General features: G+C 43.8%; 1 protein-coding gene across 1 annotated transcript in view; it reads right to left on the bottom strand.

Moving 5' to 3' along the window:
• srrm4 (serine/arginine repetitive matrix 4) overlaps positions 1–21,798 on the bottom strand; it is a 51,543-nt gene extending 29,745 nt beyond the window's left edge. The window contains exon 1 of the mRNA XM_062381429.1: positions 20,897–21,798. Within this exon, the coding sequence (XP_062237413.1) occupies positions 20,897–21,108 (212 nt within the window). The 5' untranslated portion in view covers positions 21,109–21,798. The remainder of the gene's footprint in view (positions 1–20,896) is intronic.
• Positions 21,799–22,009: the final 211 nt, after the last annotated feature.

The raw sequence follows: 22,009 nt of genomic DNA on the forward strand, positions 1-22,009 counted from the left end.
AGTCACTTCCAAAAAGATGAGTGTTGTGTTTTTGCGATGATCACAACCTGACGGCTGCTCCACGGGCCTCGGGTGTCACGTCCTCTGTGTAATCTCTCCATTTTTCCATTTCTCTCTCTCCAGCCCTACTGGGTTCCATTCTTTGTCCCTCGCATTGTACTTCTCCCTCCAGTGTCCTTAGAGAAGCAATTGTGGACGATGTCTGGAGCAGAAATCTCCCAGCAGTCTTTGCATCATCTCCTCCAGTGTCTGGCAGCCCACAATGTCCTCTCCTCACACACAGGGAATGATCCTCACTGTCACCGCTGACACTGATTTGCGGAACGACCATGCTGCCCACTCGACATGACCGTGCGTGTGCATATAGACGCATGTGGGAGTGTGTGCAGGCGTCTGTAACATGTCACTGTTGGCTGTTTAGGACGCTTGTATTAGCTTTGAAGACCTAGCTTTCACATGGGAAAATAATCCTCTTAGATACGGAGCAGGGCATTCAGAATGTGATGACTCCACCGGCCTCCATCCACCTCCCCGCTCGATGCTAATCAGAGAGGGAGATAAGAACTGCTCGTACAGTGAATTACAATCAGAGGCCTCGTGGCTCTGTGGTTTAAGAGCGGCCACATTTTTTAGTTTTCGGTCATCGCAACTGTTTATGAACAAGAACAAGAAAGTCTGCACTATCTGTGAACTTTAACCTCTTCCCTCTGTTTCCGTTTGTCAGTGCTCAGACAAAAACCTGTACCTGGGCCTGAAGATCGGTTCTGAGATCAAACAGGTTGATTTCATTTGATAATGGATCCGTCAATTATGCTCCAAAACTCAAAGGGTTTTACGTGTCCATTAAAGGTCAAGGGAAATTGATTCACTAGATCTATTATAGAACCAAAGAGACAAACAAACAACGATGAAAACTCTTTGGTGGAGGAAATAAACATTGTGGAGAGAGAAGGTGACAAACAACAATGGAGGGAGCACCAACGTTTTTTTATAAACTGGGAACAATGGTGGGGGAGGAACGAGGAAAGATCGCCAGTGCATCTCAAGAGGGCACAATAACAGCAAATTGAACATTAATAGAATATAAATATTTGAAGATCTCCCTGTCACCATTAAACCAAACAAGTACAGAGAAAAAACAAGGGTTATATGTATCTTAAATGAACAATGCTCCACATACTGTACTTGCTCCTCGGGGGGGGTTCTAACCTGCTCCTGGGTGCTGGAGGTGACCTCGGCTCATGTTGGTACACATCATTATCATTTCCCTATGGGGGGGAAGTGGGGATCAATGAGAGGGTGACCTTCCCCCCCCCCACCCACGCACACCTTCGTCAAAGTCGGATCACAAATTGGTTCATCCCACCTCCACTCCCGTCTGTGTTATTTACAGGGCTATCCGGGGGAGTCCATTACCGTTTTTATGGAGAGGAGGTTCATTGAATTTGCCGGTGACCCAATAAGAAGTTGGGGAAGGATGTACGACGACGGGGCTCAAGGGCAAGTGAATTATTCCATTAGCCTTAATGCAGGGGAAGGAATGAGTCGTTGAGGTCCTGACGACATAACCTCAGTTCCCCGGGAGGAAACAATGAGAGTAAATATGAGGTGACAAAAGGCTCTTTCATGCTTATTCATGGAGGTTTTAATTGATTTCAGTGTCATATTCCTCTGTAAATATGTCCAGTTGTAGTTTTTTTAATAGACTTAATGTCTTGCATATTTTATCTCCTCTGGATTAGGTCATGTTTGATATTTAATTCATTTTACACGCTGCCAAATTCACACAACTGTTTTAAAATATCTATTATTGATGCCACTTTGTTCCATTGTAAAGACTGAACCACTTTAAACCAGCTGATCTGTCCTGACATCCCGTTAATTGCACGCTGGAGACGAACAGGAAACTGTAAATGACATTTAAGCAATCGCAGCCACATGGCTTAAAATAATTGGCTTAATTAAAGAGTCGTCTTATATTTGGCTTAAACCTTATTAAAGGATAATCCTGCTCAAAGTCAAAGGTGGCGTTTTAAGCATTCACCAGGCAGCACAGTCAGGCCATGTGTGTGTTGTACTGTATTAATGTGGATATAATGAGCGACATGAAACTTTAAAGGGACGTGCACACGTGGTCTTGTATCGTAGCTTATTAACTAACTGAAGGAGGGTTCTCAGCTCTCTGAAACATCCTTGAACACTGAAAAGCTCGTATTTAAACAGTTTCTTCACACACTCCATTGCTGGTTCTTATTTCCAATGTTTCCAAATTGTGACAGCCACAATCTTTTAAAAGAAGGTATTTAGGTTGTGAATTTCTGCCTCTGTTCTTTCTGCTTTATTTCACAAGAACCATATTCATTGTTTAAAATTACGTTTTTGCTTTGTTGTGGGTGAGATAGCTCACCTCTTGTGAGACACCCACATTTTAAAACAACGATAGATGCAAAGCTAAATGTTAAGGGGTCAAAGAGTCCTCCACCTCAGAGGACGTGGCCTCTGCATGCAGGAGCTTTAAAAGAGCAGCTTGACATTTTGAGTAATGCACTTGTTTGTTTTCTTGCAGGAAGTTAGAAGCAGCTGAGGGGATTGGTACCACTCTCGTGTTTTTCTGTAATATATAAAGCAACTGCCAGTGGAAGATTGACTTCGCATAAAAACAGGAAATAGGTGGAAACAGCTAATGCCAAGTTCAGACTGTACACGACAAAATTAAAAGTTTAAAAGGACAAGTTGAGCTGTTTCTATGGACAGCTCTGCAGTCTATAAAGTGAAAAAAAATATAAAGTCTTTCTTTATTCTCTTTTATTATGACCAGATAATAAAAAGGTAGCCAGCTGAGATACAATATTCCTAACGCAGAAACTCTCAAGGTGAAAACAGATTTCATCAAGGCAGCAGGACGCACAATGTATCAGCATATTGAATCCTGATCTATTTTGAGAGCTCCCTGAAAGCGTCACGTCTTCATAACATAAGTAAACAGGCGGAATATTATAAATTTTCGCACTTAATATCTTTTCAAATGTGCAGGAAATATCGGGAAATAAGATATATTCAAAAATAATCCCTTAAGGCGTTAGAGAGACATCTGGCGCAAAGCCTGTCAGCTGCTTCAAACGCCGTCAGACGTCTTGACGCCGTGTTTCTTTGTCACCTCGCTGGCAAACGCTTTCATTCCCTGAGTGACTGAAGAGCAGCGACGCCTCAGAAGTGTCTGTAGATGTGAACTTGTATCACTCTCCTTTATCACAGAAATCCTATAAGCACATTTTCCAGAGGAGGAATAACAGCGGAGGGGAAGGGACACCTTGAAAGTGACTCAGGAGTCCACTCTGTGTTCTCAGGGGGAAACTATAGTGGAGTCCAAGATTAAAGGAAGGTGAGTCTGATCCCACAGTGACTTTGAGCAGAAGCAGATAATGAGGAACAAAAGAGGCCTCATGAAAAGTGAATTAAGCGGTAGTCAAAAGTTAACCTCTGTTTCTCTGGATATAAACATTAAAATCCATACGTTTTTACTAAAGACTGCATTTAAAGATGGATGACGGGTCTGCACTTCCTCCCACTGAACAGAACTAAAGCCAAATACCCCCAGTGCAACCATCTAGCTGTTTGGATATCATTGCCGATCGTGATGTCGCAGTATCAGAACCACGCCGCGTAAAAACTGAAACTTGAAATACTTAAACAGACATCCCAGATAACCTTAAAATGACGAATCACAGATGTTAGGAGATTTTAGAAGAATGAAGGTAGCCACCAGGGGGCGCTCGAGATGTCTTGTCTTTGTTTTTGGGGAGCTGTCAGGTCTTCCATCTTTATTTAAGGTTGTAGATTAAAAATAACCTGTAGTATCTATGTTTTCATAAACACAAGTAAACAAGTCAAGTGATAATCTTATAGAACGAGTTCCTACACAGTGTTGACTTTATTACTATTTCATTTAAATGTACAGTATTAAAGATAAAGATAAAGTTTTCAGATGAAGGCTCGGTGACAGGACGGGTCATAGAAGGTCCGAGTTTAAAGCTCACGCAAATTGTGTCAGTAGTTAACAATTAGGACGTGGAAATTGATTCGTTCACACTTTTAGAAGATTGGGATTCTTTCATTTTTGTGCCCGTTTCAGCTTTAACAAGACTTTTGGATCGCAGCGTGCGGCGTGAGTAACAACGTCTCCTCCTGCCACTTTGATGCTCTCCCTGCTTGAAGCCTTTGTCGTGCACACACCTGCTCTTGTTAGAAGAAATCTGGTTATGTGTACACACACGGGTGGAGGAAGAGCAACTGTATCCTGACATCCACACGCCTGCCTCCGTTTCTCAGCAGCACCTTGTATCGTGCTTCACACCAACGAGAGGAGAATTAACACTCTGCCACACAACACATTCACATTCATTTAAAACTATTCCTCATTATGTTTATTTAAATAGATTGTGTTGCTTGGTGTGTCTCCTGTAATGTGTTTTCTGTTGACTGATTCATAATCCATTTCAAACACTGTATTAACAGTTCTATTTACATTGTACTATATAAATCACGGTACCTGTCACTTATCTAAATACAGGCAGAATAAATTCAGGATCCTTGGCAGATTCACACAAAATGTAAATCTCGATAAATCTTTGAAATATTTGCGGAACCATCTCACGTCCCGAGCGATATCGAACCTGTGGGACCGGGGGGGAAGGGGGCTTTGGGCTGGGATTAGCACTGATAGCTCAGGCGGTCATCCACCACCATGACCTCCAGGTTAAGACGGCCCGTTGCAAACTGGCTTTTAAATTTGACTCCTTCCAATCTGACATACTCAACCTTGGCGGCTGTCAATCACCGCGCCCGTCTGGCAGCCGGGCTTGGAAGAGCGTCCTGTCGCCTCGGAGTTTATGAGAATATAGATGGGCTGTCGGAGAGATTATTCCTCCTCTCCAATACCATATTAGCGGCTAATCTCCCGCCTCTCGCAGCCCATTCTCCATGTCAGGTGGAGAGAGGGATGGCGGAGGAGGAGAAGAAGTAAATATATCAGTCACTCCACTCACCGAGAGGAGGGGACGGTCAATAAGACGACTGCCCCTCTTCACTGAGACGTCACAACCAACGGCCCTGACCTAAAACCAACTTTCACAAAAATCTGAATGTTCTTATAACGATGATTTCAATCGCATAAATAAACACACACACATGCAGTTGTTTTAAAATCATGTGCAGTATCTGTATTTCAAAGAAATCCCTCCTCAGGTTGAATAATGAGGCAAATGTTCAGGAATTCAAATGGATCATAAAAACACAGCCTCACTCTCTGACTTTGATTTTGACAATGGCCCAGTGCATTGAGTTTGCCCTTCAGGCCATCATGACAAGGATTGTGTCACCAGTCAGACTGTACTTGTTTACACAAATCATCCCTTGATTGCAACCCCCCCCCCCCCACACACACACACACACCTTGGCAGAGTGTATCAAACAGAATAACGACTTCCTGTCATCAAGCTGTAGCTGGCAGCTCAATACCCATCACATGATATAATGCACTGAGCTCCATTCCACTGCAGTAAGTTCTGAAATCATACCCAGATATAAACAATGTGGGGTTAATGTGGAAGTTGATTAGATGAGGCAGCTGTTCCGCAAACCGCAGTGTATCAGACATTGTGATTTCTGCAAATATGGTTATTTTTCTTTTTAAAACATGTGAATCCTTTGCTCTCGACGCGACGCAGAAAAGGGAAGAACCGGAAAAAGTCAAACCTCTAGCACAATAGTAATAATTAAGGAGTCTTCCAGAGGAATAGGGAGTCGTTGAGATGAGGACAAAAGGGAAGTCGTGCATCGCCCGGGTCGGATCAAAGGGAAATCGTTCAGTTTTGAGCCTCACGTTGTCGTCAGATCTGGTGTTTTATTGCCACGGGATTTTCTTAAACTGTCTTCGGAGTGGAGAGAGTGCTGAGACAAAGCAGTTCCATTTCTCCAACCAGGACCGAGCCCAAGTTTAAATTGAACGCCCCAAAATAACTGTTTAATTACGTGGCGATCAGAGACGCTTTCATGTTTTCCAAAGCAATCATACCCGAGTGTGATAACCAATTCTTTCATTGATGCTAAATGGAAGAAGAAGAAGAAGAAGAAAAAAAAGATAGGAAGGCACTAAAATTAGCTCGTATTCCAGAGACATTAATTACATTTCTTATAACTAGGTGGAATATCCCCAGATCACCCCCGATCCCTCACAGATAAATTTAATTAGTGGACAGACTCGACATGCGGATCCTTCTGGGGCTGGAAGACGTCTTAGTCTTAATGTTTTGATGACGCGGTCAAAGACAGTTTTCCACCACACAACACAGGAGAGCTGTATTGTGTTGCATTATTATTAATTTAGTATAACAGTATTACAGTTGCAATGATTCATTTATTTTCAACGACTCTTTAAAAAACTCATGAATTATTCCATGTGATTATCAATCACTAACAAACTCTCAGAATGTTTTCAATCCTGAATATTCCACACACTCAAACACGTCCCGGTGACTTCCACGTGAACCGAGGGTTGTCGGAGCAAATCTGTCACCGAGCGAACGAGCCTGTGATTCACTTCTTGAACCCGGCCCATAGCTAATGAATCACCGGCACTGGGTATATGACAGATTACCTCTCCGGTATGACGAATAGGACCAAACTCTCAGGGCTGAAAAGTTAATTAAAATTGGACTTCGGAGGACTTGCCGTTGCTAATGACACTTAAACGTGGCTGATTCATTGATTATTTATGGATTTACAAGACAAACATGACAATATGTGTGCGATAGATTGACGGCACTCCACAAACAAGGTCTCATGTTGTGGGAATCTGAGTAGAGTAACACAGGATATAGGATTACCTAAGAAAACTTTTTAATGCTACCATTTTAATTGAAATGCATACATCAGCATGTATTTGGTCATAAATTTAAGTATTGAACAAGATTTTATTGCAATTATCTTCAGTCAGACAAAAGCAATGGATCACCCAACATTGGGTTTTGCTCTCCATAGCATCATGTCACTAGTAAATCAAATAAGAACAGGCTCAACTCATTGTACTGTTAACTAACTTTAACGAACAAGTACTCACTACAACAGGGAAAACCATAACACCATGAATTAAATGGAAAAATGAATAATTCATATAACCCTCCGCTCATCACCCCTCCCGCCTGACTGGTTCATCATCAAACCTCTTTATCTACTCCCCTGGAGGATTCATCACGAGTGCCGGTGGTAAACTGCATCTGCAAAGTCATTTCCACACTCAGCCTCCACAGCAGCCGAGCTGATTACAGTGACCACGTTCAACATATGTCTAATGACTGAGCAGCTCACACGGCTGCTTCCCCAAAACTTAATTAAGGAAAGAAATGAGCCATTCCCAGAAGCCGGAGCAACAGAACCAGTCCTGCCAGTTTGCTGATGTGATGTGAAAACTTTAAGTTTCTCTGTAGTCTGCAAATATTAAAAAACTGCAGGGACGATACTTGTGGTCATTATAGTTTCTGAGATCATCCACTCATGAAAGACAGAGAGGTTTGTTGTTGGGTCTTTTCAAAGATTGTGACATGTTATCAAACCTCCTCAGAAGAAGAGCTCCAAGTTTGCTGAAAGGATCATAACTCCTTCCTCCGCTCGCTGTGATCCGGCCTGACAGGACAGGAGATTTGGACTCTACTTCCTTCTCTCTCTGGGAACAACGACAAACCTGTCAGCTCCATTTGTCATAATCAGCTCTCAGTGGGATGCGTCGGACCACCGGGATGTCACTGGGAATAACACTCACGCTGGGAAGTGGCTCAGTGGGAAGATGAGTCGTTGAACAATGAGTCTGTGGCCTCTGCACGGCTCTCTGCCCGGCTGCACTCTCTCTCCTCGACCTTGATGTTACCCTTCACTTGGCAGCATCTTCCCCACCCCCCTGGGATCAGCTTGTTTCTTGGCAGTACCTGATCTAGGTTTGTCCGACGTGGCTCTGCAGAGTTGAAATTTGACTTAAAGCTCAATATCTTTTCTCCGAATGCGACAGCAGAGACACCAGCTCGTTGTGAAAGCTGCAACATTTAAGAAATTAATCCCTGAAATTCTGCACATGCAAAACGAAAATTTTTGTTCGCGCACCCTGGATCAGTTTGATTCATCACAGACCAAAATGATAATGTAGACATAAAAGACTTAGAATGTTGTTAGAGTGTGTTCAGACAAACTATTGCAGCAAAAACAAAAGCGCTCATTGGCGGATGCAGATCTGTCCGGCGAGGGTTGGCGAGGGTTGTGCTTCTGATTTTGTTGTTGTGGGAATGAAAGTTGCACAGAGCTTTTTTTGGGGAGGGTGAGGTGCACAGCCCCCCCCCCCTCCCCTGCCAGGAAAATGCTATATTGACACACGGCCTAACACGGCTAATAAGCTCCGATAGCCTCTCCAGGGTCAGATCTCTGCAGCACTCGCGGCCGGCGCTGTCAGGACCACTCGCTGATGACTAACTGCACAAAGTCATGGGCAGTGGTGAAGTTCTACCAAAGTGGAACATCAGCGCTTAAGTTTTTTGTGCAGATTTATTCACAAGTGCTTTTAAAAAAGACAGATTTCCCGTTTTTTAAATGTGAGGCTGCAACTAAAACTCTGAATTTTCATGTATTTAATGATTCTGCTCGGCAAACCTGGGAACAACAGGAGTCTTTTTACATGTAACTGAACTGATTCAGCCAAACAGGAGCTATTTACTGTGACGGATTAACTGAAGTGACAGAAAACAGACTGAACCGGGGGTAATGGACATACCTTCCCTCTGTGATCGTGTTAAACTGTGAAGGGTGCTCCACTACCCATGACACTGTGTCCCTGTTACATTAAAATCTTCCTTGAGCGGCAATAACTACACTAATGAATGGCTGTGATACCCTGGGAGTGTCCTACAGTGGGAGACGCTAGTATTGAACAAACAGCCCGGCCAACCCCCTTCGATGTAATACAGTCGTTTTACTGCAGAAAGGCAGTTAAATTATATTATTGCTTTAAAAAGAGAATGCATAGGAAATTAATTCTCAAAACCTGTGGGTCCGTTTTTATGATCACATCAGAACAGTAAAGCACAAAGCAACAAATCTGATTCATGATTAATAAGTGAATATTGAAAATAGGAATAATAACACAATAAAGCTAAATGTGAGGATTACTGAACCGAAATCGTGTGAAGTTTAGAAGTATAAATATGAAATGTAGACATTTTGCGGATGCTTGAAATGTTTCCAGTGATTGATGGAAAAGCTGTTTGATCGTGACAGTGTTCTCTGATGCAACAGCCCCACAAGCCTTTGCAAGAGAGAAACACAAAGTAAACCTGGAGTGAACCTTAAAGGTGTCGCAGTTCTGGAATGACACAATGACATTTCGTGTCAAGAAGCTGAAGGTGAGAGCAGAGCGGAGGAAAGGGAAAGGGGAGTGATGCCGCCAGCCAATTAGTTCCTCAGCTCCCGTCTCCCATCGCATTTGTGACATCAACATTGCCGCAGCTTGGGCCCTTAACTCTGCATCAGTTATGCAAATGGTGGCAATTTCGCATGAATGGCAGATTGTCTTTTCCTGAAATGAGGATGGGCAGGAAGCGAGAATGAGAAATGGAGGGAGGAGGCTGCTGCGACGCGGGAGCCAGTCAACCTTGAAATGATATAATTTGAGTGATGAGGAGTTGACTTTGATATGTTTGCATTTTAAATAATGGAAACTAAGACCGCTTCAGGGGTCCGGTTATGAATAAGTAGCATACTTGGCAGAAGGGAGGGGGGGGGGGGGGGGGGCAGTATACCAACAAGGCTGCCAGTCAGTCACTTAAAGGCAAAAGCCGAGGCTGAAGTTTATTGTCTAAATGTGTGCTGGTTTGTGTTTATGTGGACCTACAGTAAACAAGATGCTCCAGGGAGGTTTCTCTGACTGCAGAGTTAATTCAGGTGCCGGGGGGGGGGGGGGGACTTCAGCCTATTACGTTGGACTTTTTTTGATTTTCCAATATGCCAACTCTAGGGTATGTATGCATACTTAATGAGGCCTGGCTCTCAGCCTACTGTCATTCTGAGGGATCGTACTACCTCGTGGCGCTTTCTAGTTGGATTTGGCAATAACTATCTGTCTACCCCCCACACCCCAGAGCACCACTGATCTTGTTATGATTATGACTTTTCAAGCCAATACATATTCAGAACCCATCACATTATACTATATATGCTGAGGTGGTTACACAGCTGGGAGTTGTCACAAGACTTTGTGGTTATTTTATGTTGTATGTCCACTTCAGTTAATAGCAAGATAACCATACAACATATAACTCAGTAGAGGAAAGCAAACCATTTTTGGATGGATGCTAGTAAGAACAAGAAGTACACAAGTATGTATGGCGCTATAAATAAACAGTAAAGCTGGGCATGCAGTGTGATTTTAGAGATGTTGTTTCTAAAATCCCAACTCTCAATGTTTCAGTAGATGCAAATGGCTGCTGACACCGTACAGTGTTCGATCGTCAAGGTACAACCTGACTACTCACATTACACTGTACGCAACCCGACAGCCCCTCCGGACCCGTCTGGCTGTTGTCAAAGAAGAAGAAGTCCATGTGTATTTCCTTTCACAATGCTAACAAGAGAGAAACGCACTGCACCGTCCATCTGTGTCCATCTGTGTTCCCCAAACACAACTTTAAAAAAACATTTTCTGTATAGGAGAAGAAGAAAACATCTCTCACAAGTACAACTCTCTGAAAACTAGGCTTCAACTGAGAGAGCTTGAGGATTGTCGAACACATTTTCGGGACAAATCCAAAACAGCAGTAACCGTCATATATCAATGGTTGGGTATTACTATATTTGGTAATATGATCCCCTTTCTGCTAAAGTATTAACTGCTGAACTGAAGAATCATGTACTGGTACAAAATGTCTTTTGATAAGCCATCCAAAATGTATACGCTTGCAGAGCTAGTTAACTTGTAAAAAGTTAGCAAGCCAGCTAGCTTGGGGAGCTGCAAAGCGTGTTAGCAGTTAGCCTGAGAGCAACAACAGTTTGAACTGACCAAGCTCCTCAAGCCACATTTAGTACAGAAAAGATTTGTATTCATTTTCAAATCTAAAGGGTGTTTTTCTTTGAGCAACAAATAATTGCAAAAAAATAAGCCTGTAAAGTCAAACTCATCAATTTTAGCATTTATGTGAAAAGACGATCCAAATAGGCTTCAAGGAACAATAACAACCTATCATTATTATATATTAAATTAGAAAAACAAAGACCCTCGTCTGACTTGCTGATGATTCCCACGTGTTTTAGTTTTTCCTTCAGCGCAGCTCGTCGATCTGTTGAACTTGAGAGTCGGCTCGTATCTGTTCCCGTGTCCGGAGACGACCCCTGGTTTGTGGAGATCAAACAGGTCGTAATGAGGGAGCCGTCCCAGTCCAGCCACCACTCACTGGTAATGAATCGAATAGGTCATCTCTTACTGCCTGAAAGATTTACCAGCGTCACTGTCATGTCGAGTCGGCAGAGGACAAAGGACTTTCACCTTCTCTCTCATCATCTTTTATGAGTTTATTCAAAGCTGTACATTAGGTGCCTTCATGTAATTCAATTCCCTTTGGTAAAGGATTTCTATTCACGGGCTGGAATGTGATATTCAGTCAAATGTAATAACCTCGGCTGCTCCAGCGTCCTGATATGTACAGTCTGAAAACGTAACCTTCTTAATTCTTTATTTCCTTCCCTCCTTCCTTTGGTCGATCACTCTTTCCCTTCTCTCTCACAGACAGATATACAGTAACAGTCATGCTGCACTGCTCTTATATTGATTCCCCCCCTGCCTTCTTATAGAAAATAATAACAATTTCTCCTTTTCTTTATCATCTCTCTCTTTCCCTCGTTCTTGTTTCCCGGAATACAGAAGCCAATTATATAGAGCTGTTTGCTGGATACACTCCGTACACTCGCGTCAGCTTTAACCTTGTTGTTAGGCCCTGGTCTCTTCAGTTTCGAAAAAGAAAAGTAGCCGATATCTTCTTCTTCTTCTTCTTCAGTCTTTGAACAAGGTTAAACTATGCAGCAGCCGAGAGAAAGAGCATCTCATTGAAGTATTCGAGGCAACATCTGTCTGTGTGTGTTACTCACAAACCCAAATAAAGTCTGAGGGCCAGAGCATGATAGGGCCAGAGCTCGTACAGATAAGAAACCCCCTAATGGTGTATGAAAGATTACAGCTCGTGGGTCTGCATCATCCAAAGCACTGGAAACAAATATAAGTCTTTCCATTTCAGAGATGGTTTATAAGCACTGATAATGATTCACGCCCTTTGTGTTTCAATCTGTTTTATTTGTTCTTGTAGAGTGTGAATTTGGCAGAATGACAAGCACACACGCACACACACACACACACACACCCTGCGTGAACAAATAACACAATTTACTATGTTAATGGACTTAAATGCCACGAGTCCTTTTTAAATGTCAGTGCCCTCGAAATTTAAATAAAGTCAGTGCAACCGGGTGCAAAATGGACAAATACTGTGAACAAGAAGAAAACAGCAGATTCAAAATGAATAAGACAGTAACTTTCAGGTAGCGCTGTTGTGACATTGGAATTAAGTAGATTCAGGCGTAAGAACTCCGGCCCAGACAAAGTCATTTCCCTCTTCTCACAACATGTATCTTCTAGTATGACTTATCACATTCTTCCCCTCATGTTAATGTTCAATCAGCATTAGTAAGAACATGTTTGCGTTGAACAGGGCTTTAATAAAAATATAGTTTCCCCCTGTTTTCTTGGTGTCATTGTCAATGTTCAGCATTGGAAAGTCGATGTATTTCAGAATAAAAGTCGATGTATTTCTAAGCATTAAAAAGCTTAGAAAACATGATACATAATAAAATGTTTTATTGACGGTCATGTTTGGGATCTTTTTTACAACTTAGTCCTGAGCCATATGATCTGAATATTTAGTCGTTAGTACAAATCAGAATAACATTTACAAAAGCAATGAATTATACAGTAAATAAAAGTATTTCTTTGTGTGTGTGAACTGGAATGCTTGTTTTAATGACTTCATTTTTATGCTTTGAAATACTTGTGTTCAACGTGACAATGTGGAGAAATGCTCTTTACACTGAATAAATTAGTCCATTTAGTGTTTCACCGATCTTCTACTGTCTGAATAAAGGACTTAAGATTAATGTAGATATTATATATATAGTAGCTTTATTAAATAAAATACAAATGATGAATAAATCCTGCTTCATTCACCAGGCATCAGAGATATAAGTTGGTAATGCTATTCATTCATATTTCATTAACGTACAATGTCGGTTCAGAACAGGGAAGAAAACAATCTACAGAATCCAGAGGAGAATAATTGTCCATAATTCCATAAATAGCTGTTATATAACAATGTCCCGCTCCTCGAACCAGGAAACAAACCAACCGATTGAACTTTTTTACAAAAGCACACTGATATGTTCCACGACAGCAGGTGCAGACAGACTTTGAATCAGTATGAAAGAGGATGGTATCAGAACAGTAATGGTGATGCTCTCGCCACACAAGGGACTGAAAGAAATATTTTTCAGAATAAACAAAGAATCTCTGAGGTGGAATTTTCCCACTGTTGCCTCGCTCACCCTCCGAGCCTCGGCCTCTCTTTCTAAATTTACATTTCTATTTAATAGATGGAGACGTTAATCGTTAGGAACATAAAAGGAGGCTGTAACGCAGGAGGTTGTTTTTTTATTGGTCTATTTTACATTTTATTACATATTGCAGAGCTGTGTAGTGGCAAACACTAAATAAGTGTGAACTTCAAGAATCTGTATATAAAGGTAAATAATGTAGAATTAAAAATGCAATGTCTGAGTTAGACAATGAAAGACTGAGATGAAATTCTATTTAAATAAAAGGTAAGGAAATAAATCCATAAGAACATAACTAGAGCAGCAGTTCTAGGTCTGCAACATGAACAAGAAAAGGGTCTGCTCCTCTGACTGTCCTCACACTCGACCTTCAGATTCCCCTTATCAAGTGTTTTAGCCAGAAACTACAATTTCTAGCCTGCATGAAATGCTACAAATGAAAAGGAGAGGAGCCGGCGTTTGCAGGAGGAAGGAAGTGTGTGTGGTACCCCCCCCCCCCCCCCCCCCCCAAGGTGGACGACCACAGGATGGAAGCTGTGATCCCTGAGGGGAGATTTCACAGCAGCTTTGATGGAAAGGGTTAACGCTCAGCTCCTCGCTCTCATCCTCCAAAATGCTGCTGCTGCTGTTCGGCTCTGGAGGACTTATCATGTTGAAACCACCCCCTGCCCCCCCCCCCCCCCCCCGTATGGCTTTATGTGTGTTCGTCTCCATATGTAGTGTATGTGAATTCCCATATACAGTACATTCACGTGTTTGCACCTATATGAGTCTAGGTGGACACCTCCACATGCCAGCAATACACACACATGTATTTATTGATTGATTTGTTCGCAAAATCCCGTTTTAACTCACTTCCTCCAAGTACGTTGTTTCTTTGTGAGTGAGATTACGCAAAAACCACTGAACTGATTTCCAGAGAACTTGGTGGGTTAGGGAAGAACCCCTTAACATCTTGATGCAGCCTGATTGAGTTTAAGGGATCTGTCAGGCCTTGGCGGAGGCAGCGCTCTACTGAGTCCCAGTTCTACGATATATTCGCTGCCGAAACCAAGATATATTAATATTGGCCGTCTTATAGAGACAAAGTTTGATGGGGAAAAAAGTGTCTTTACAAGTGTCTCTAAAGACTTTACAGTGTAAACATGAAACGTCTTTCTTTGTGCTCCAGCTTCTCCTTTTACATTTAGCTTGTTTCCAAGTCGACAGCTCATAATCAACTCTTCAGAATGTCTCGCTAATGTTGTCTTGGTCGCTCACGATCGCGTCCAACTGCTTTTAATCTGCCAGATGTTCCAGAGCTATCTTTGTCACTCTGTCGCCACATTCTGTTTTGTGTTCTTCAGAGTTTATCTCGTTTTATTTCTATTTATGTTTTTTCTCTCGGCTGCAGCCTCGTATTATCCTTCACGCTGCCTGGCATGATGAACGATGAACGGTATGAAACTGCACACAGATTTGTGTAAGTTGATTCTATTTAGGCATGTTTCTCTATGTGGCTGGAATTGGACGCCTTGAGGGGTTTTGATGCACGGAACCACAGCATCCCGTAACAATACAGAGAATGTGTGTATGTATACGTGGGTGTAAACAGGATCCAGAGCGGTTCCATCGTCTGATTCATAACCACAAACAAACCTCACATCTTTTTATGTGAATAAAGTGAGATTGGTCTGGATTCAAATATCAAAGAGTTTTTTGAGCTCCCACTGGGACTCACTGCTTTCAGGCACAGTCAGTTTCCCTTCGTGCTCAGGCTACATTAAGAATTTATCACAAGTTTACAATCGAGTGCAGCATCATGTCTCCCAGAAATCTATGGATGTTTCGATCCAGCTGAACTAATGTCTCAGCTTGTGATAATGTGACGCAGTGACATTTGGAAAAGTAAAATCTTCCAAAGCAGGAGATATCACCATTTGATTGTTGAGTGGTTGGAATTAATCAGTAACACTTTAAACCTCACCCCTGTCTGATATATTATATATATTATACTTTGTGCTATAGTCCAGGTAATGTCTTTGTTATTATTATAAAAAAAATGGCATTTTTAAAAGCACATTATGAAACTTCTGCATCAAGTGGGTCTCTCAATCAAAACCAATAACAAAAGACCTGGTTTGATGACGTGGGGAAGCAGTGTGGGATCGAAATCTAGTTTTGTAATACAAAGAGCGGTATGAAAAAAGAATTCAAGTTGGTTCTCTTGTATCTTGCTGGTAGAAAGTAATATGAGCCTTCAGTGTTCACTGGAACAGTGAGCGCAGCCACTGCAGGTTGCCATCATGGTGACTGCATGACAGTTTAATTTCCCACTAACACAATACAGCACAGCTAGACTACAGTCAATTTTTTGGAATTACACATTTTCCTCTCACAAATTATTCATCAAAACAATCCACTGCTCAATTTAAAACACTGCTTCAGGCTCACGTAGCCTGGTACGACCAGTAGCCTCCCAGGTGATTGGTTAAACATAACAGCTTTTTAATACAGTTATCGTCGTATGATTGTCCCATTTGGACTCTCGTGATTGCTGTCTCCTTTTCCACAATACCAACTTCTAACTATGTTATTGAATAACTCGTTGAAAACCTTTCGAAACAATTCTTATTATTATTCAGAGTCAACTAGAAGAGAGATGATGGTATGCATTGGGCCGAAAAATGGGTTGCTGCAGGTGACTATGCTCATGCAGTACGTGGCCTTCACCATTTGATCGATGACAGATTCAATGCCATGGGGTTGAAGTACTAAACCACATGTGATGTTACCACCAGTAGCTACAAATGTCGTCCCATCGACCAGGACTTAAATCTTCCAGAGTGTATCAGTAGCAGGTTTTAATCTGGTTCGACACGATGGATTTGCCGTGCAGTAAATCCATATCAAATATAAATCCAGTCCACTAATTAACATCGCCGCTTCAGCTTCAATGCTTCTCTCATGCAAACCCTGCATCCTGCTATAAGCCCTATAGGTGCTTAGCCACAGAGTCAGTAGTTGGATTCAAACGGACTGGCAAGTGTGGGAATCAATATCACATGTGAGCCTGTTTGGGTGATAAGTCAGATTCCTGCAGGCAGAGTCCCCATCGTCTCCGTACTCTCCTGTCGGCGTGCCTCGGCAGCTGCACGCAGTCATATGACACCGACACATTCAACGCACACGGAAAGATACCGAGGACGGAGAGAGATACTGATGTAAGGAGAGGGAGAGAAGTTGGGTACAGATAACTCAGCGATGAACAGAGCAGACGTGCAGACAGAGAGATGTATAACAGCTGACAAAGCCCTCGTCCATCACTAAATGATGTTTGTCATTCTTTCCGAGGAGGAGGAGGAGGAGGGAGGAGAAGGAGATGCATCGTCCCAGTGGGAGCTCTGACTGTGACTCCATGATGTCTTTGAGACCAGAGTATATATCCTCCATTCATTCATTCCCACTCTCCTGTGTGTGATCGCTCATGTGTGTATGTGAGGGAACTGATGTGTGCTATCGTGCGTTACAGGCCAAGGTGATCAGGACAGAAAGTTAAACCCAAGACAGAATGTTGACAGAAAAACAAAACCATCTTCTTAAAGGATGAGGATATGAAAGGTTATATAGGAAATACATGTGAGCCTGAGACACCATGACTGTGGAGAGGAAGCGAATGAAATGCACAAAGCAAAGCAGCAGCAGGTTTAAAAGGTTTGTACATTTATAAACAAATATTACACTCTAAAGATCATCCATATTAAATATCAGATATGAGCACAGATTTTGCAAATGTGGTGAGAAACCATAAGACAAGTAGATGAAGCTACTTTGCCCGGAAACAGGGACAAACAGACGCTTCTGCCTCTTTCTTAAGAGCGACATTATCACAACCTCCTCAACTGTCACGATCTTTGTTGTTGCACAAAAGTTTTGTGACTGGACATTTCAGATCCATAACATACTCAACACTTTCCTTTTTTAATGCATAACTGAAGCTTGTATATCCCCACTAATGATGTCAGAGTACAAGCCTCCAAACTTCATCCACAGAACTGCATCTGCCTCCACACACACACACACACACACACACACAATTTGCCTCCTCCCTTGCAGTGCACTTTCTGCAGCCTGCCATCTGCCACAGAGTTGGACAAGACCCCAATTACATGGCAGCAAAACACACACACACACACACAACTCTACACACACCGCTGCATATTTAATGAGGAGCCCCCCCATGAACAAAACAGCTTGCAGGGTTATAATGGCTTCGAGCGAGGCCCCACCCCGCTGCACCGAGCAAGTGAACTCCTCCCCTCCTCTGAGTGACTGGCCCGAAGAGGAGGAGACAGGGAGGACAGAGGGAGAACAACAAACTCTAATTACTCCTCTGTGGCTCACGGGCCCCTCCAGCACTTTCGATTCAGGAGCAGGAGCGAGGGAGAAGGAGAAGGAGAAGGAGGAGAGTGGAGAGGAGAGGAGAGGAGAGGCGACGCCGGTACAAATGGAAAAAGGACTTGTGCTGATTGAACATGAAACATCTCCCTGTGGCTCTCCGTCTGTCTGCTCTCTTCTCTGCCTCTCTGCTCGTTGGACATAATGCCCCCCCTCGCTTGCACTGCAATTGTTCATCACCCCCTCAGTTATCCACAGTGAATAACAATGTTTCCTCTTGCAGAGAGAGAGCGAGAGAGAGAGAAGCAAAGGACCGAGCCTAAGGCCATGCATTCTGATGGTCTAAGCATTCCCCATCCACTTTCTGCTCCGGCAGAATCAACAGCGCATCGAGGAATGGAGGGGAGGGAGGGAGTGAGGGAGGGAGGAATGGCTGAACCTTCTCCTGCATCCGTATTCTCTGGGTGTTGTGTTTGTTTGTTGTGTTTTACTCATTATTTACAATCTGTATCACCCAAAAGTCCCGGTGCGTCTCTCTCCCTCCTGCAAATACACAAAGAGGGAGAGCAAGAGGAGGGGGGGGGTCTGTTGTCTTTCACAAACGGACCCGGGCGAATTATCCACATTACGTCTGCTCTCTGGGGACGTTCGCTCTTGCCAGCTTCTGCCACGGCGCCGTCATCACCGTCCTCACTGTCAGCCGGACCGTCCCCCGTGGAGAGGCCGAGCCACTTGAGGATAGCTAAAGCTGAAGAGACAGCTGCCCCCCCGCCGCTCCAGAGTATCCAGTTATTTTTAAAGAAGGCTGCTCAGTTCATGGCAGCCAGCCACATTACATTTAATTTAATCATTTTTTTTTTATTGGTTCATTTGCTGTGTTTAAATTTTTAGCCACTTTTCCCCCAAACTGATTTTAATGGTTGGCTGACAGTAGAGAATTGGGGCTGTAGTTACTGGGTTAGATGAAACAAAGACATATTCCTTCATATTCCGGAAACAAAAAGTGTTTTTCATTATATCCCACCAGCTAATAAAAACCATTACAACCAGGCTATTTGCAGCATTACGGCCCAGCTGTAACCGAAGCCATTAAAGACACATTATCTGCTTCAGCGTGTCTTTCTGCCGCCTGTGCTGATGTCGGATGAAATGGACCATTCTTATCCTCATTAACATAGCTAATTTCACATAAGAGAAGGTTGATAGCGGGTGTCAGAACCATTCAAAGGTCACCCAGGCAAGCCTCTGCATTCCGATATGTTAGTATGCCCAGTACAAATGTGCGTGTCTGCGAGTGTGGTCAAGTGAATCTTCCACCAGTCTGAATATTAAGATTTTTCTCGAATAAGAAGCGGTGTCACTGATGGGGATGTGAAGACAAACGGAGCCGGGGCGTGATCCCAAAACAGAACCAGTCGTCAATGGCAGCAAACGATGGTGGATCATTTGGACGGGAGCAAAGAGGAGGAGAAGAGGGATGAGGAGTGGAAAGGGCAACAAATGTTCATCCGTCCCCGTCCTCCCGTCCGGGGGTGATATAGCTAACCTTTGGACGGGGCAGGTGAAGAAGGTGAGGGGCTCCTTCATCATGGACAGCGGCACAAAGCCGTGTCACAGGGAGAAGAGGGAGCATGTCTGACTTTAGAGGCATGAAGACGCTGTGTGACCTTTAAAGGGAACAATTAACTGAACGTCACATTTCTCACGCCGGCTGTGTTTGGCTACATGTCACGTGTCCGACCGCAGACACACAAACGTAGAGGGAACATGTGAATGTGTACAAACGTTCATGCATCTGGGCCAAGACTGGACTAAAGCTGGAAACGAACAATTCACTGTAGATATGAAAAGACACTGAAGAGAAGTTAATGTGCTTTGACTTGCTCAACTGACCTTTTAGTAAATATCATCAACTTCCTCTTATTAAAAGATCGGATCTGGACTTCTCTAAGAATGATTCATGTTGAATTCGAGAACCTCTGGGCTGTGACAGTCTGAAGCAGATACAACAGTTAACATGATGGAGAAGGAAGGTTTGTAGGTTCTGGCCAATCACAGCTGGACAATAGAGGGCACCCGGGTGCCGCCCCACCACCCTCTACGTCAATCTTCACTGAATAAGCCCAATATACAGTATATATTAATTTAAAATGAGAAAGATAAATATATAGTACAGTGTATAATCTACAAATAAAAAATGCAGTTACAAATGTTCTACCTTGTCTAAAGTTACTGGAAGGTTTTCCATTTCCCGCCTGAGAGCTTTTTTTTTCCTGCTCCCGAAGAGCATTGAATGCTAGCACCCAACAGGTGGCAGTAAAGAGGACTCGTCCCACGAACTGAGCTGTATGCAGCAGAAAGGTCACAACACATTTACAGATATATTCTTAGTAAAAGGATTCAGAATGATTTCCTGAACTTGATCGAAGATGGAGACCGGAGTTGCCGAGAGTCTGAACTGACAAAAAACGCAGGAATAGAAATCTGATGTTCGAGAAGAACATTGCAAGAGAAGGTCAGAGTCAACGATTTTCATCCTGATCATTGGACATCATGACCATTTTAACTGTCACAAACACAAGTCACTGTTGTAATATCTTTATACTCTTTTTCTAGATTGTTTTGCATATGCATATACTGGTCTAGCTCCCCCTCTGAAGTAAAACGCTCAAGTCACCACTGATTCTATAAAAACAGCCTCATTCTCATCAATCCCTCCACAACCTCTGTTCCTCAGTTGAGTTTCGAGCTCAGAAACAAAAGCTTGTCAACCCTCGACAACACAGCTGGATATTCAAGTCAAGTAAAAACCCAGAGAAGGTAGAGAACTCACTTGGCCACCCTGGTCCGTGCGGTGATGCTGGCCACGATGACGCTCTCCGGTCTCGGGGTGGCCACCGCCTTGAAAGTGCCCCTCCAAAACTTCTCAAAGAGCTGCTTCTCCTCCAGCTGGTAGAGGCCGGCCGAGCTGCCCTGCGATCCCAGGGAGGGAGCGGGGCCACAGGGGCCACAGGGGCCGAGCGGCAGCGAACACGGGAGCTCCATTTGTAGTTCTCCAAACCAAACCGGCTTCAGATCGAGTCTCTACTCACTCATGGACAAGATAAGAAAATCCCCCAGCTCCACAGTCCCGGTGGTTGTTACACAGGAGCTGTCCAAGTACTGAATGAAGCCGTGTGGCGAGCAGCGTCTCTTTGTGCTGCTGCGTCCTGACCGAGCCGCGGGTCAATGTGTCAGCGCGTCTGTCTGCTCTTCACTGGGGCGAGGGACAAAAGCTGACCCTCTGCCACTGGAGCCTGGGTATTGTTCTCCAGGATGAGGGAAGGAGGGGTAAGGGGAGATTGTGCTACTCTCTCTCTCTCTCCGCCTCTCCTCCTCTCACATCTGCTGCTCTTTGGGATGGGGTCTGGGTTGGGGCGCCGGGGGTCTGAGCGCTTCTTCTCCTCCTCCTCCTCCTCCTCCTCCTCCTCCTCTTCCTCCTCCTTCCCCCCCCCCAGCCTGTGCGCTCTCCGTCGGCAGCTTCACACAGAATCAGGCATCACCCGGGGGAGACGAAGCATGGTTTCAGTCCTGGACAGTGGGAGACCAAGTGGTGTCCTGGTGGTTGGAGTGCAGTGGGGTGTGTGTTTGTGGGGATGAGTCCACGTCCACGTGCGGCTGGTCGAGCACGGAGCAGGTGCTGAGGGACGAGTGGTGGCGTGTCTGAGGAGGATTGTGCGTCGGAGGGTGTGTGAGTGTGTGAGTCTGGGAATCGAGTGAGGAGCTCAGCTGAGAGCGGCTTGTTTTGTGTCTCTCAGCCTCTGACGTCAAAGTCGGGGGCTGGACGCAGGGGAGAGGGACACCTCCTGTCATCCTCGCTCGCTCTCTCTCTTCATGTCTCTCTGTTACACTTGTCTCACTCGACTGTTGACTCAAGGTTCAATTCTCCTCCTGTGGCTCCATTAGT

This window comes from Platichthys flesus, chromosome 3 (assembly GCF_949316205.1).
Source record: "Platichthys flesus chromosome 3, fPlaFle2.1, whole genome shotgun sequence".
NCBI lineage: Eukaryota > Metazoa > Chordata > Actinopteri > Pleuronectiformes > Pleuronectidae > Platichthys > Platichthys flesus.